The sequence below is a fragment of the Podospora pseudopauciseta genome, chromosome 1 (assembly GCF_035222475.1).
Source record: "Podospora pseudopauciseta strain CBS 411.78 chromosome 1, whole genome shotgun sequence".
Classification (NCBI taxonomy): domain Eukaryota; kingdom Fungi; phylum Ascomycota; class Sordariomycetes; order Sordariales; family Podosporaceae; genus Podospora; species Podospora pseudopauciseta.
The window spans coordinates 5,731,218-5,744,578 of record NC_085892.1 but is presented as its reverse complement, the minus strand read 5'-3'; the positions used below and the strand labels follow the sequence as shown (position 1 = coordinate 5,744,578).

General features: G+C 50.8%; 3 protein-coding genes across 3 annotated transcripts; 2 read left to right on the top strand and 1 right to left on the bottom strand.

Annotated features, from left to right (window-relative positions):
• Window positions 1-52: 52 nt before the first annotated feature.
• On the top strand, window positions 53-3,507 carry QC763_115860 (uncharacterized protein). Its single transcript, XM_062908160.1, is given in 6 exon segments — window positions 53-225; window positions 290-1,578; window positions 1,596-2,227; window positions 2,292-2,876; window positions 2,938-2,978; window positions 3,044-3,507. 3 exon segments carry the CDS (start codon window positions 2,800-2,802, stop codon window positions 3,460-3,462), a joined length of 537 nt encoding a protein of 178 aa, XP_062771206.1. The 5' UTR covers window positions 53-225; window positions 290-1,578; window positions 1,596-2,227; window positions 2,292-2,799; the 3' UTR covers window positions 3,463-3,507.
• Window positions 3,508-3,813: 306 nt separating this feature from the next.
• Window positions 3,814-6,460, bottom strand: QC763_115858 (uncharacterized protein). The gene is made up of 3 exons (XM_062908159.1): window positions 6,237-6,460; window positions 5,600-6,157; window positions 3,814-5,531 (listed from the first exon to the last, which is right to left on the bottom strand). Exons 2-3 carry the CDS (start codon window positions 6,137-6,139, stop codon window positions 4,149-4,151), a joined length of 1,923 nt encoding a protein of 640 aa, XP_062771205.1. The 5' UTR covers window positions 6,140-6,157; window positions 6,237-6,460; the 3' UTR covers window positions 3,814-4,148.
• A 1,297-nt stretch (window positions 6,461-7,757) lies between these two features.
• Window positions 7,758-12,483, top strand: QC763_115850 (uncharacterized protein). Its single transcript, XM_062908158.1, has 6 exons — window positions 7,758-8,105; window positions 8,173-9,658; window positions 9,718-9,967; window positions 10,024-10,187; window positions 10,252-12,349; window positions 12,403-12,483. Exons 2-5 carry the CDS (start codon window positions 9,486-9,488, stop codon window positions 10,805-10,807), a joined length of 1,143 nt encoding a protein of 380 aa, XP_062771204.1. The 5' UTR covers window positions 7,758-8,105; window positions 8,173-9,485; the 3' UTR covers window positions 10,808-12,349; window positions 12,403-12,483.
• Window positions 12,484-13,361: the final 878 nt, after the last annotated feature.

Below are 13,361 nucleotides of genomic sequence, written 5' to 3'. Positions count from 1 at the left end.
TCGCCAGATGTCGGAAGAGTCCTTGGCACTTCGGTTTGTAATTGTCTTTGATGCCGGAAAAACTAGAATGGCCGAGTGAGTGTCTCGCTGTATATTGGAGCAGCGATATTGGAAGGATAGATACCTACCTGGATTCTTCATGTCTCTTCGTGTGTGTATTGGTGTGGTGGCGGATCAAGTGAGAAGTGATGAGACTAATGCACAATCATAATCATTTTGCAGAAGGTTGGTCAGGCGCTACCCTCAATTCCCCAGCGAGAGGTTTGCTAGTGATTGATGATCTCTTCAGGGAAACCAGCCACCAGCTAACCACCAACCAGCCACTGTTGTACAAAGTTCTACTCATTTTCGAAGTCTTGAGGTGGCAGTTCCATGACTGCCTCTACCCAGCAAAAAGATGTCAGAGAAGCCTTTTGCCCTTCTCCAGACCCATTGTGTTGTTCAAAACATGGGGCCACAATTGGCCCATGAAGCTTAAATTGACTTGGCTTCCAGGCTTGGGAATCTCGTCGCTTGGCTGCTCTTAAAAGCCCCCTATAGAATCTCACAAACCCTTCGGTTACAGTTAGCTCGTCAATATGTCTTAGGATTCCCGGTAAGCCTCTCTTGGAATCCAGAGATGGTGTCCTATGATTGCCTGGTAGCGAGTTGCCGCATGAATAAATCTGAAGATAGTGCTGCAAGATCGATCGCTTCTAGCTTTTTGTGGAGGTGCCATTTCGCTTGGGTCACCTATTGTTTTGGGCCTCATAACCCTTCCGGTGTGATTCAACCTTGCACGACAAGAATAGATCAGATAATATTTTCAAAGCCTGGGCATCTTGAGATGATGAACGTTGTCCGAGCCTTGTACCGCGTCCGGGCTAAGGACCGTTGTTCCGTGCGGCCTCTAGAATAGGTAGCTTGTTAAGACCGGTCAACCGGAAACTCACGAGGTCGTTACCCGAATGAAGACCATGTACCTACAGAGTAGAGTTCCTGGACTCGTCAGGTCAAAAACGTGCTGTTGGTTGTGATGAGTTGCGCGCTTTGACCTCTTGATGCTGATGAGGGCTGTTCGGTGGACGCCTCAACCACGAACAAGCTGCAGGTGCATTCTCCAATTTCCACCATCACCTGACTGGCCGCTTTGTGGTGTGTCTATCGGTATCTTGCGCCGTATTACCAACTGCCTACCAGTCAATGGACCACCTCGCCCATCTCTCCCAGGAACCACAGATATTCCTGAGGTTACGCAGTGCTCACCATACGCAGCACGCAGTGGTGGTATGGAGGGTGCACTAAGAGGCACTGGACGGGGGGCGTCCTTGGCGTCCCATGTGGTCTGAAGCCTTGCTCGGTGTTCCCATGTTGATCGACCCAGACTGTCGGGCCGACGAAATCGAAATCGCAAATGCTACGCCAGACCCTGACGACAACCCGCACCGCGCAGCAATTGCAATTGTCCCTTCTGCTGGTTGACAATGCATGTCAGCCACGGATGTGGGGTGTTAAAACTGTCACCAACCCAGCGCCCCAAGCACAAAAGATGGACCGCGGCTGCTTCCGATTTGGCATGTCGCGTGTAGGTCGTGTGGGGAGGGACCTCGTTCAAGCCGGTGAGCCGCTCTAGCCCAGGTTTGTCTTCTGCAGCTGCCAGACCTCTAGTGGACCTGCAAGTGCTGGCGAGCCTGGGCAACTCGATCGCGTTTCCCTCGGAGACACCACCCACCCCTGGCAGGTACTAAATCTGGCGGTCCCCGCTTGCTTCCCCCAGATCCAGGGTCCTCCATGAACCATCCGCTCGTCATTCTGCAAAGTCGCAATTGCAACTTTCTGGAGGGATCACACAGCCACCGAGCTGGGACCGCAATGAGTTGCCAGTGAGGAACGAATCACGACTACAAGACCACCGCATAGATACGCGGTACTAGACAGGAGAGACGACATGACCCGGGCGATACAGACAGACCACAGTCCATAATCGTCCCATCCACGCCCTCTCGCCGCCGGGTTTGGCTCCGGCCCGGCTAAACCTCTGGACTGCGCCTGGCTGCCGGCTTCGCAGTACACACCCGCCATGGTCACGAAGGTCCCTCTGTCAGAGAACCCAAAGGGTATCACGATTTACGCAGTACTATGGCCGCTCACGGGAGTCGCCGGAATATTCCTCGCCCTACGGATATACAGCAAAACCTTTCGACGAAGAGCACTATGGTGGGATGACTATTTCATCATCTTCTCATGGGTATGAAAATATTTTTCTTTGCCCGTCACACCGCCGTTCCATGAGCTGATTTGTGTTTGTGAAGATTATGCTCTTGTTGAGTTGCTGTACTACTTCCACCAATGTCCTCCTGGGCTTCGGTCTGCGGGCTCCCCAAATCCCGCCAGAGAACTTTTCCGTCTTCTGGATCATTAGCAATATATCCGGTTTTTCATCAGTTATCTCAGTGGCCTGCAGCAAAACCTCTTTTGCCATTACACTGTTGCGGCTGTGTGGCCCGAACACCTGGATGCGATGGACCATCTACGGGCTACTCGCCCTTCTCAACATCACCCACTACTTGAGCGCCATCTTCTTTTGGGTTTCGTGTGACCCCGTGGAGAAGACATACCGCCCGGAGATAGCGGGGGAATGCTGGCCGGTCAAGTTTACCATCAACTTTAGCATTTTTGTCGGATGTAGGCCACCACTCCCACAGAACCCCAGTCTTATTGTTCAGCCGGCGACCTAACCTGTTTGTGTTTCCAGCATGTTCGGCGTTTTGTGATTTTGCGCTTGCCCTACTCCCCTGGAGACTTCTTTTGCGATATAATATGTACAACAGAGAGAAGATTGGGGTCGCCATTGCCATGTCAATGGGTATCTTTGCCGGCATCACTTGCATTGTCAAGTAAGTCTATTTCGTCACATACTGCTCTTATCTCCCATCGAGAGACTAACATCTTTCTCAGATTAACAACCGTAAAGGTTCTGGAGGAAGGCGATTTTAGCTGTGAGACCGCGTTGCTTTCCCCTCCTCCCCAATAACAACAACATCGACTAACCCACATCCCGCAGACAACTCCCTTCCACTCGTCCTCTGGGGCTTCATCGAGCCTGCCTGCACCATCATGGCAGCCTCGATCCCAATGCTGAGGCATTTGTTCAAAAACTTCCGCCACTCCAGCGATCTTGATGACAGCGCGAGGGTGGGTACCAGCCTCCATCACTCTTCTCCTAACCGGCAGCCGTCGCCAATGGCTGAACAGAGAAGACGTCACATGGACCTTTCGGATGATAACCGTAACGATAGGAGCATTCTCGCTCTCCCAGCCCAACAGGGGCCGCCGGAGAGGAGCACGCGTACGCTCGGAGGGAGCTGCGAGAAGAGCGATTCCGACCAAGGCACCACCATTTCGTCGATCACGAGCAACAAAAAGCAGGATAGGGTTATGTATGAGATGCTGGCCAAGGCTAGGCATAAAGATAGGGTATGATAAGTGGGATATATATTGACATTTAATAGTGGGATATCAACTAGGGCATTTTACTTTTGTGTTTATTTTAAGGGGGTATTTATGTTGTGTACGGCATGGAGAAAATCTAGGATATTGTAATGTGTGGGAAATAGGTAATGGGAATACAGAGGGGATTTTGACAAGCAGCTGACAGGGCTGGGACCGTTTCTGATGATGACATTTTGGTCGACTCGGTTGGGCAGGAGGGTCGATACTGTGATATGAGCCATTGCTTACAAGTGTGAGGCGATCGCTGTGTTTTCTGTCTCTTTGTTGACTTGGAGACAGCAACACTTGACATCAATCATGTCAACAGCAACAGGTCCACGACAATAAAACCATATTACGCCCTCCCTTTTTCTTTTTTATGTGTGTGCAAAATAGGACCAAAAACCACCCCGTCTTATGTTGTCCTCAATAAAAGCAACAAAAAAGCATATATCCGAACAAGACAGAACAAGACGAATCAATCCACCACCATGGGGAAAGATAATACCAAGACAACTCCTCCCCCCTCCACCCCCCCTATTAACAGAAAAAAACAAGAGTAAACCTTCAATGCCCCGGTTTGTCAGCCCCTGGGTCTATGATCCGTCCTTTTTCCGTGGTGCTGCTAAGTAGTCATGAAGACACCAACAGCTGCTGGCAACAGAAAAGGGTGTAGATTACTCAACACCGTCCCCCTGCCCCTTCTCGTCCTCGTCCTCGTCTTCTACCTCTACTCTGCGCCTTGTTTTTCCCTTTTGATTGCCACGGGTTGATTGTCTTGGGTGCCCTGCTGTAGCGCGGAGGGGGGTGTGGGAAGCGGAGGAGGATGACAACGTGGGCTGCTGGCTGGACTGTCTCGTTTGGCGGGTTGAGATGGTGGTGGCTGGGGGTGGGAGTTCCCGGTTTGGCCGCTGAGCTGTCCAGAGTTCTCTGCTTGCTTGTCTTGTGCTCCTGCGATTAGCGGGACCGAAGTTCGGGGGGGAGAACGCGGGAGGGGGTGCGGCTGGTTCGACTACTGCTGGGTGCCTGTGCAACGATGATGCTCCAGTTCCGGAAGCGTAAGAAACTGTTGAAGGGGGCTGGGAAGGGGGCCGATACTTGTTGTTGGCGTGGTAGGGAAGGTACCCAGGCACTTCGATGGAGTTGACCAGCATGTGATGGGAGTGAGGGGCTGCTGTTTGCGCCTGGGAAAGGTGACCTTGAGGGCCGCTCAAGGTGCCCGTGTTTCTCGCTGTAATGGCCGGTCTGAACTCCTCTATGGATGCCTCGCGGTAGTATGAACTTGCGCCGGGGATGGGAGCCGGAGTCCCACGGTTGTGGGGGTGGTTACTTTGAGCACTTTTGGCGGTGTTAGGACGAGAACTGGCTTCTCCAGCAAGGCTGTTCAAGGGACCAAAGTAAATCGGGCTACTTAGTTCAATGAGGGGCTGGTATGCTTCCGCCAGGTGATCTGGCAGTTCGTAGCCAAGGGACGGTGACGTCTCACGCGGGACAGTTAGGCTGCGGACATTATCGTCAGCCTCGGGGGCTTGACTGTCTTCGCGGATGAGGCTTGGATGATTCGCCTGCTGCTGCTGGCTCCGGCGGTGAGGGAGTCTGTTTGCCGGCGCTGCGGTGGGGAGCATCTCATAGGCAGCTCTCGACCGCGCGCGCTTGATTCGGTCCTCGTCATCACCGCTTCTTCCCTCCTCGGCTTGAGATTTGGCCACATGATCCATAAGCTCCGACGAAATTCTCGCGGCTTTCTCTGCAGCACCCACCTCCAAGGTCGTGGAATTGGCAATGTGCGACAGCAAGGGGCGGAGGAAATCACCGGGCTCCAGCTTTTGAGCCACTCGCAGAACCTCTGAATGAAGGGTCCTGAACCCGGTCGCAGCATTCCGTAGTTCTCTCAGTGAAAATTGCTGCTGCGACGAATTGGCCAGCTGATAATGATGCGCCATTGATTCTGGAAACGGCGTACCTATCAGGGTCGAGGTTGACTGATCTTCGCGCCTTCTTTTTCTGGGTTGCTGGGTGGCGTGGGTACCATTTTGCGAGCTATTCACATGACTACGGGCCTGGATGGATGTCAGCTGATACACTCAACAAGGATGGGCAGGTGTGGAAGCTCTGAATAGATGCTTACCTCTTCCACATCTTCTTCGCCGCCGTTTTGGTCATCATCCGGCTGGTACGTGACCTCCTCCTCGTCCTCTGGCCCCATCACAGAATCATCTCCCTCCTCTTCCTGAACTTGTCTCCCCATTCGTATGTCGAACGCTGCCCCTCGCTCTTTGTGCTCCTCGTTCAGCCACTTGGCTTGGCGTGGGATCCCCGGTTTTCTCACCCGGGTATTCGTACTTTGATCCTCAGCCTCAGTACGGAGGAAGGCGCGAAAGTCTGGACCCCAGGACTCAAAGTTCGCTCGGTTGAAGCCAACATTAAGCCACTGTTGGATTCGATCTCTCGACGTGTTGGCAACCTGGTAGAGTCTTGGGTAAAGACTTATGTATTCTTTGAATTCGGATCTTGACACAGTGCCCCAGGCATTCGTTTTTGTAAACATTCTCAACTTGGTGTTGAGGTTGAGGACAAAAACTTGCTCCGAGTTTGGAAATCCATAGAAATATTCAATGCCATTGTAGACTTTTCTGGCTGCTTGAGATATTGGAATCGGTGGGCCCATTTTGTCGAGTTTGTGGATCTGGTGAGATTGAATTGTCAGTGAATTGATCAAGAGCCTGAGGTAGATGCCTCGTAGGATAAAGAGATGCGAAACTCACGATTGACTTGCTGTCGAGAATGGTCGACGACAAAGCGACCGCCAACAAGATGCCGAGGAAAAATGGCAGGGAAAGCGGCCGCCAATGAAATGGATTCGAGGAGAAAATCGTCTTGGGACGCAGATTGGCTGCTTATGGTGGGCGTTAGGAATGCCTGAGAAGTAGTGAATGGGTGCTGGGTGAGTAGTAGGGAGAGTTTGAGAAAGAGCAATCCGCGAGAAAATAATATATGCACATCCCAGGCAGGTTTTGACCCACAAATTAGGTCAGTGGGTTTGAACTTGGGGCCAGATGTCGTATTCTTGGGGCCTTGGTACCACGGGGGCGGGGATCAGTTGTTCTCATTCACTTTGGACGAAGAAATGATGAGTCTCCGACATCAATGAAACTGAACCGAAAGCAGGAAATACAGCGGCGCTATTCTCTCGACTCCCTAAAATATTGTTATTGATGCGTGACTGCCGTATGTAACGTAGCCAAACTATGAGAAACGAGACGCCTGTAGGCATCAAAATACCCATTAAGGTACAGGGCATTGATTCATTGTCAAAAGATAAACGACAAGATGAAGCAGGACATTCACAGCATGATGAGGCTCATTATAAATGGCTGGAGATTTACTGTGATTTTGTGAAGTGTACTCAAGGAGGTTGTGAAATGCCTGTGTAACAAGGTAGTTACCCCTTTTACCCCTATTCAGATGAAATGATTATGTAAGCCATTGACCTGTGATGGGCATCATTCACCTTAAAAAACGCACCTTGACAACTACAGAGATTGGTAGTGAGACCACATGCTTGATTTATCACAGCTTCATGCGTATAGCAGCTCATCACTTTTGTTCTTACTTTGGTTTTCTATTGTAGCAGATGAGATAACTCTTTATTGTTATGGAGAAGCGATGAAAGAATGGCAAGGAAACACGCTTTGGGGTAACTTATTGTATAGATAACAATCACTACCAGCGTTGTTTGATTCAACAAGAAATTCAACAATATCACACAGATATCAGATGAACGTCAAGCGGTCTGTCAAATCCATGGCAGGTGACCTACTTTTGAGTGCTCCAGGTCCCCCGATATCCGGAGCATCAGCCACACATCGGTTTCGCATCACTTACGTGACTGTGCTGCTCCTTCTAAAATTACAGTGCTTCTTTCAGTTCATTTCCCTTATCGGCCAGTTATCTTCCCGGGCACTCTTGCTGCCTAGAATACCTAGGTGGAGTGATATCAGTCTCTCAAAGCTGACATGGAGCGGTAGCCAACTCATGATAGATGCTACAGAAACAAAAGAGATAACTGACTAATTGACAGACGCGTAGGTCACTCGGATCTATCAAGATGAAGGATTTCTATCTTGCCTGCCTGCAGTTGGCTCCACTGATATTGATCCAAAGAGGAGAGGCAGTCGCTCCTGCCGTCCATTAAACCACTCTAAACCTCAGCTGTCATTTCAGCAGGCTGTCAAGAAGTCTCCACTCCATGACTGGCACCTTGCAAATCTGTCAGCATTTTTGCGGCCCACTGTAATCATGTCAAGCATCACATCATCGTCTCATCCGAATGCAAGTCGAAGTTATCAACTAGCCCCACAGACTTGATTCACTTGGTATTGATATTCAACCAAATGCGTTTTTGGATTTTATTTCAATTCTGAGCTACCATAAAGTGACAGCGCGTCAGTTTTTTCATCGCAGTTTCCTGTGGATGAATACAACGCCCTACTTCAGCATTCTGGGCATCCAACGCCAACCACGCCAAGCCACATAGGCAAAGCTTCAGTGTCACTTTCAGATTCGGCACGCCATCCGAACCAAGATATCTGCCGATTTCACATTGAAGCCTGAGGGCACCCAAGGACGCCTTGGTGCGTAGATCATGTTCCAGGATGAACGATACCAAGGCGAATGTCCTTTTTCCTGACCAAACTCCAGCGGCCAAGCAGGTTCAATATATGGCGACTGCGTAATTCCTGCCATTTTGGCTTATAACCCCCTCCTTTTCATTGGCTTCCCGCTTCCAGTAACACTATCCCACGGAAGTGTTCCGAGCCCGTGTGGGAGACCCACGTTGGGTGCCTTGATTCAAACACCCCGACATCTCAACCTTCCGGGAAAAATACGTTCTGACCAGTGCTGGTGTTTCATTGGACTCGGCTGCCGGGACGGAATTGCAAAAGGGAGCTGTGGCATTGCTGCGTGGTGCTTTCTTGTCTGGGCCATGAGGGAATATCAAAGATTGGAAGCAGTCCAACCAACAGCCGACACTACGTTTTGCCAAGCTCACGTAAACAACAGATAGATAGAAAATACTACTATGCGGCCCACAAGCAGTTAGTAACTGACGATAGCAATATTCAGAAGCGCCTTCTCCTAGTCCAACCGAAAACATGGGCATCAATAACGTGACGACCAGCAGTTTCATTTAGCACTCGGGCCACGCACAATTCTGCATGTTACCATGTAGCAACGCAGAAAATGCAAGCCACGCAACCGAAGCTGCAAACTTTGTCAAGAATCCGGGGGCAACCCAAAGGCGGAATACCATATCGCGGGGCGCAACCATTCCGTCTACTCAGGCTAATTACCCCAGATTTGCCAGCTGACGAAAACCCACAGAGTATATTGAGGCAAAAGCATTTTGGACCAGTCGGCAGCATTGCGGCCGTCCTGTTCATGCTCCCAGAGGGCTGGATACTTTCATGATGGCCCACGAGGTCTATGTTGTTTCACCAATCCTTGCTTACGCCGGTAATGAACCCGCACCCACCCTACCTCTTTTTCTACATCGTATGCCCAACGACTATTTTCGCCCGGGTCAACCGAAGTCGAAAGCCGAACGGACACGCCTCGTTTAGATGAGCCCTCTGCAATTTCTCCATATTCAAAGCCTCGCTGACCATCTGCCGTGATCCGAAGGTGCCAGCCATACAGGACTACCCAACCTTGCAGCCGCCGTTAGCGAAGATCCTTGTTTATACTGCCCCCTGTTCTCTGGGTCATCATCTAGAGTTGGTACAAACAGGCTGGGGAGTCTAGAGCGGACGATATTTGCCGACCACGCTACCCGGGGGTGTTGTGGCTCCTGGCAGGCAAGAAACGGGCGATTCGAGGAAGGAAACAACGAGTGGGACTATGGAAGATCCCGTGCGGGACAGGGACTATAAACACCAGCCCGGTGCCCGACTTTCCTGAGTTCATGAGATCTTTCTGTCAGTTCAAGCTCCTGCTCAGAACGCGGCTCCATCATGGCGCGTTTCTCTGTCTTTGCACTCCTGGCAGTGCCATGGCTCCTCCTCGCCGGCCTCGTCTCGGGTGACGCAGTCTCAGACCTTGAGAAGAAGGGACGTCCGGCTATCGATGCCATGTTGGCCAAGTCAAAGACATGTACCAAGGCCAACTTGAAGGTTCGCCGAGAATGGTGAGTCTGATCATTTCATGAATCTTCAGAGACAAAATCTAACATGAGTTTGAAACCAGGGGTGACATCTCTGCCGCAGAGAAGAAGTCTTACATCGCCGCCTTGTTGTGCCTGATGGAGAAGCCATCCAAGCTCAATCCTACACAGTTCCCTGGAGCCAAGACCAGATATGAAGACTTTGTCGTCGTTCACATGCAGCAGACCATGTCCATCCACAACACCGGCAGCTTCCTTTCATGGCACAGATACTACCTGTGGGCCTTTGAGCAAGCCCTTGTCAAGGAGTGCAACTACAATGGGAGCCACCCGGTACGTCGCTCATAGGAGTTGGGATCTTTGATTTCCAAGCTGACAAGAAAATATAGTATTGGGACTGGGGCCGTTGGGCTCAGGACCCCGAGAAGTCTCCTATCTTTGATGGTAGCGACACTTCTCTCAGTGGAAACGGCAAGAAAATCGATCATAGATCTTCCGGTATTGCTCCCGCCGGCAACGGTGGCGGCTGCGTCGAGACCGGACCGTTCAAGAAGTTTGTTTTCCCACTTGTCCGATGCTAGTGAGATCACGGGAAGCTGACAACATTATCACTGCAGCATGACTGTCCGCCTTGGCCCCGTCTCCCCTGCCGTCGACCCTGCCCCTCCTCGCAATCCCCGCTCCGATGGCTACGGTCTGAACACCCGTTGCCTTCGCCGTGACATCTCCAACTACCTCACCTCCCGCTACGCCCGTACCCAGGACATTGCCGCCCTCATCACCAACAGCCGTGACGTTCTTACCTTCCAGAACGTGATGCAAGGCGCTGGTGGTGGCTTCGGCGGTGCCGGTGCTGGTATTGGTGTCCACGCTGCTGGCCATTTCACCATCGCTGGTGACCCTGGTGGTGATTTCTACACCAGCCCTAATGATCCCGCCTTCTGGGTTCATCATGGAATGATTGATCGCACTTGGGCCATTTGGCAGAGTCAGGATACCAACACCCGCATCCAGACCATTGCTGGCGGGACGTCGATGATGAGCTTTGGTGGTGGTGGCAGGCAGCAGAGCTTGGATGATAATGTTGATTTGGGGATTGTGGGCGACAAGGTTTACAAGATCAGGGACCTGAACAGTATTGTCGATGGGCCTTTCTGCTATGTTTATGAGTGATTGGTTAAGCGGGCGGCTGTGAAGATGCTTTGGATTGGAGATAGTTGAGAAGTTCTGAATACATTGTTGTTGACGGGGAGTGAATACAGCTTGTTCTTGTTGTGAAATGAGTGTTTGCTGTTGTCTGAGTGTTTGCCTTTGGCTTGTTTGCTCGACACCTGCTCTTCAAAATTGTGGACTGCTCTGCAGTTGTCATATTGCTCTCTGAGTCTACTACGTTGTTGGGCCTGTGGCACCTGTAACTTTTATCTGGTGATAATTCACATGTAGCCCAGTGACTGGCCTCTTTGTTTACAGCCAGCATATATCTCCAGCTTGGAGTTGGTTCACATCTGTTCCCATTTGATCACCTACTATTCATCGTTCCAGTCCATTCTTGTTTACCCCGATATTTATGTTGTGTCTAAGCTGTACTTGAATTTTCGTTGAAGACGAACCTCTCTCATTTCGATCACCAACACAATCCCATCACACCATCCAACCAACCGCTAGCATGTCCCGCACCCACCACAGAAGACCCAAACCTGACACCTACATCCCTGCTCACACCATCACCAACAACCGTCTTGCCAACCCTCACATCACAAACAAACATCCACGTCCGCTTCGCCCAACAATCCGACCTGCCCGCCCTCCTCAGCCTCTCCCTCCCCGCCAACCTCAACCTCCCCATATGGAACCACGTCTTCCCGGACCTCTCCCACGACCGCCGCCTCCACTTAGACTACCGCATGTTCCGAAACCTCCTAAGCCAGTACACAAAGCCACTGCATCTCGGACTGCACCTCTCTCTACCTCGTCGTCGTCGAGTCAAAACCCTCCTCTCCCTCCTCCGGGTACCTCCTCGCAGCAATCTGCTTTTAATGGCTAGCCGACCACCCCACCCCCTCCAAGACCGAAAGCAAAGAAGTCATCTCCCACACCTTCAACAAACGGGTCGTTGCCGCCGGAGAGGGGAAGGATCAGCGGTATCAATCTAATTTACCACCTGACTGCTGGGATAGGGAGGATACCCCCTTTGAGCACACCATCCCCGGGTACTTTACCAATTCCGACTACGTTGACGACGGCAGAGCCGGCACCCGGCTCCACCTACTGTCAGAGGGTCTTGCAGTGCTGCAAGATAGAACCCGGGATTCAACAGCGGGGTATAGACGGCCGATTGATGAGGGGAGTGGGGTTTGGGTGAATGCGCCTTTTTCGCTCTGTTTCAATCAGGGGAGTGATGCTGAGGAACGACAGGCTGCGTTGGGGCAGATGTTGAAACTGGATGTCTGATGTTGTTAGTCTGGGCGGTCAACCGGAGCATGAGAATAGGAAAAGAAGGAGAAGGGAGGAGGAGGCTAGAAGACGGTGGTGGAAGAGAAAGAGGGAGGAGGAGGCGCGAAGGAGGAGGATGAGAGAAGAGGCAATGAGAAGGAGGAGGAGGAGAGAGGAGGAGGTGAGATGGAGGGAGGGGTACTGGGTAGAGAGCTATAACGTGTAGTGTTGGTAGGCAATACAGTTTTTAGGTATCTACATCTCTGGAAATTGGTGGTCAAGGTGAGATTTACTGACAATATATGGGTAGGGTAGGTAGGTGATATTCTGGATAGATATTTAGCGATTCCACTTTAGCCTGCAGCAAAAGTTGCATGTCAGAGTCTCGTAATGTTGGTATTGGTATACAAGCAAGCAAATGGTAGCAGCTTTTTTACTACCTAAGTAGCCAGGTATATGTGTCTGGGTATCTAGCAAGCAATTGGGACGAATACAACAACGGTGGCGAGGTGATCTAGAACAATATGTTTTAGCGAGTCGAATTGCCACTCAAAGTTGAACCATCTCGGCCACACCGACGGTGGTGATAGTTTCACATCATCAACAATGACTGAGTTAATATTATTTCAAGGGGTAAGGCGGTTGACGAAGTACCTTGATGCCTGCTTCGTCTCTTGTATACACCCATGTGTTCTCAATCACGGACCAACAGGAGTTCAATCTTCGTTGGGTCTCTTTTTCTCCTATGTAGTCACGACACTAGCAGTTGCCAACAGGTTTCGCCATGTCTGGTATAGTAACTCAAGTCATAGCCAAATTATTCAACCTCTCAGGTATAAAGACAGCTTACCCTTAGACACTTACTCGTCCACCTGTCCTCCCATGGCCTACACTCTCCCTATTTTCTTGAACACTACTTTACCATCACAATGGATCCAGCTTGCAATCCACATCCTCTTATTGATGCAGATATCGAAGTCCGTTTTGCAAAAGCAGAAGATATCGATGCTCTCTACTAGTCGGACTTGCAACAAAACCTCAGTTCACCTGTGTGGAATCATGTCCTCCGTTCACTGTGCGAGCAAACGGCTCAGCATGGTTTGTACCAGATGTTCAAGGACCCTGTAAAACAGCACATCAAATACAACATCCTCGAAGACCGCTCTTTCTACCTCGTCGCTGAGCTCTTGAACCCATCAACTAATAAGCGCGACATAATCGCCTCCGCCTGCTTCGAATGATTCATCAACCCTCACCCAGGCAAGAAGAACACCAAATGGGAAATTGAGCAAAA

Coding starts and splice junctions, on each gene's coding strand:
- QC763_115860 (XM_062908160.1), top strand. CDS start 2,800: ATGTACAACAGAGAGAAGATTGGGGTCGCCATTGCCATGTCAATGGGT. Junction 2,877..2,937: donor GGCATCACTTGCATTGTCAA/GTAAGTCTATTT, acceptor CATCTTTCTCAG/ATTAACAACCGTAAAGGTTC. Junction 2,979..3,043: donor GGAGGAAGGCGATTTTAGCT/GTGAGACCGCGT, acceptor CACATCCCGCAG/ACAACTCCCTTCCACTCGTC.
- QC763_115858 (XM_062908159.1), bottom strand. CDS start 6,139: ATGGGCCCACCGATTCCAATATCTCAAGCAGCCAGAAAAGTCTACAAT. Junction 5,532..5,599: donor GCGAAGAAGATGTGGAAGAG/GTAAGCATCTAT, acceptor ACATCCATCCAG/GCCCGTAGTCATGTGAATAG.
- QC763_115850 (XM_062908158.1), top strand. CDS start 9,486: ATGGCGCGTTTCTCTGTCTTTGCACTCCTGGCAGTGCCATGGCTCCTC. Junction 9,968..10,023: donor ACTACAATGGGAGCCACCCG/GTACGTCGCTCA, acceptor AAGAAAATATAG/TATTGGGACTGGGGCCGTTG. Junction 10,188..10,251: donor GAGACCGGACCGTTCAAGAA/GTTTGTTTTCCC, acceptor TTATCACTGCAG/CATGACTGTCCGCCTTGGCC.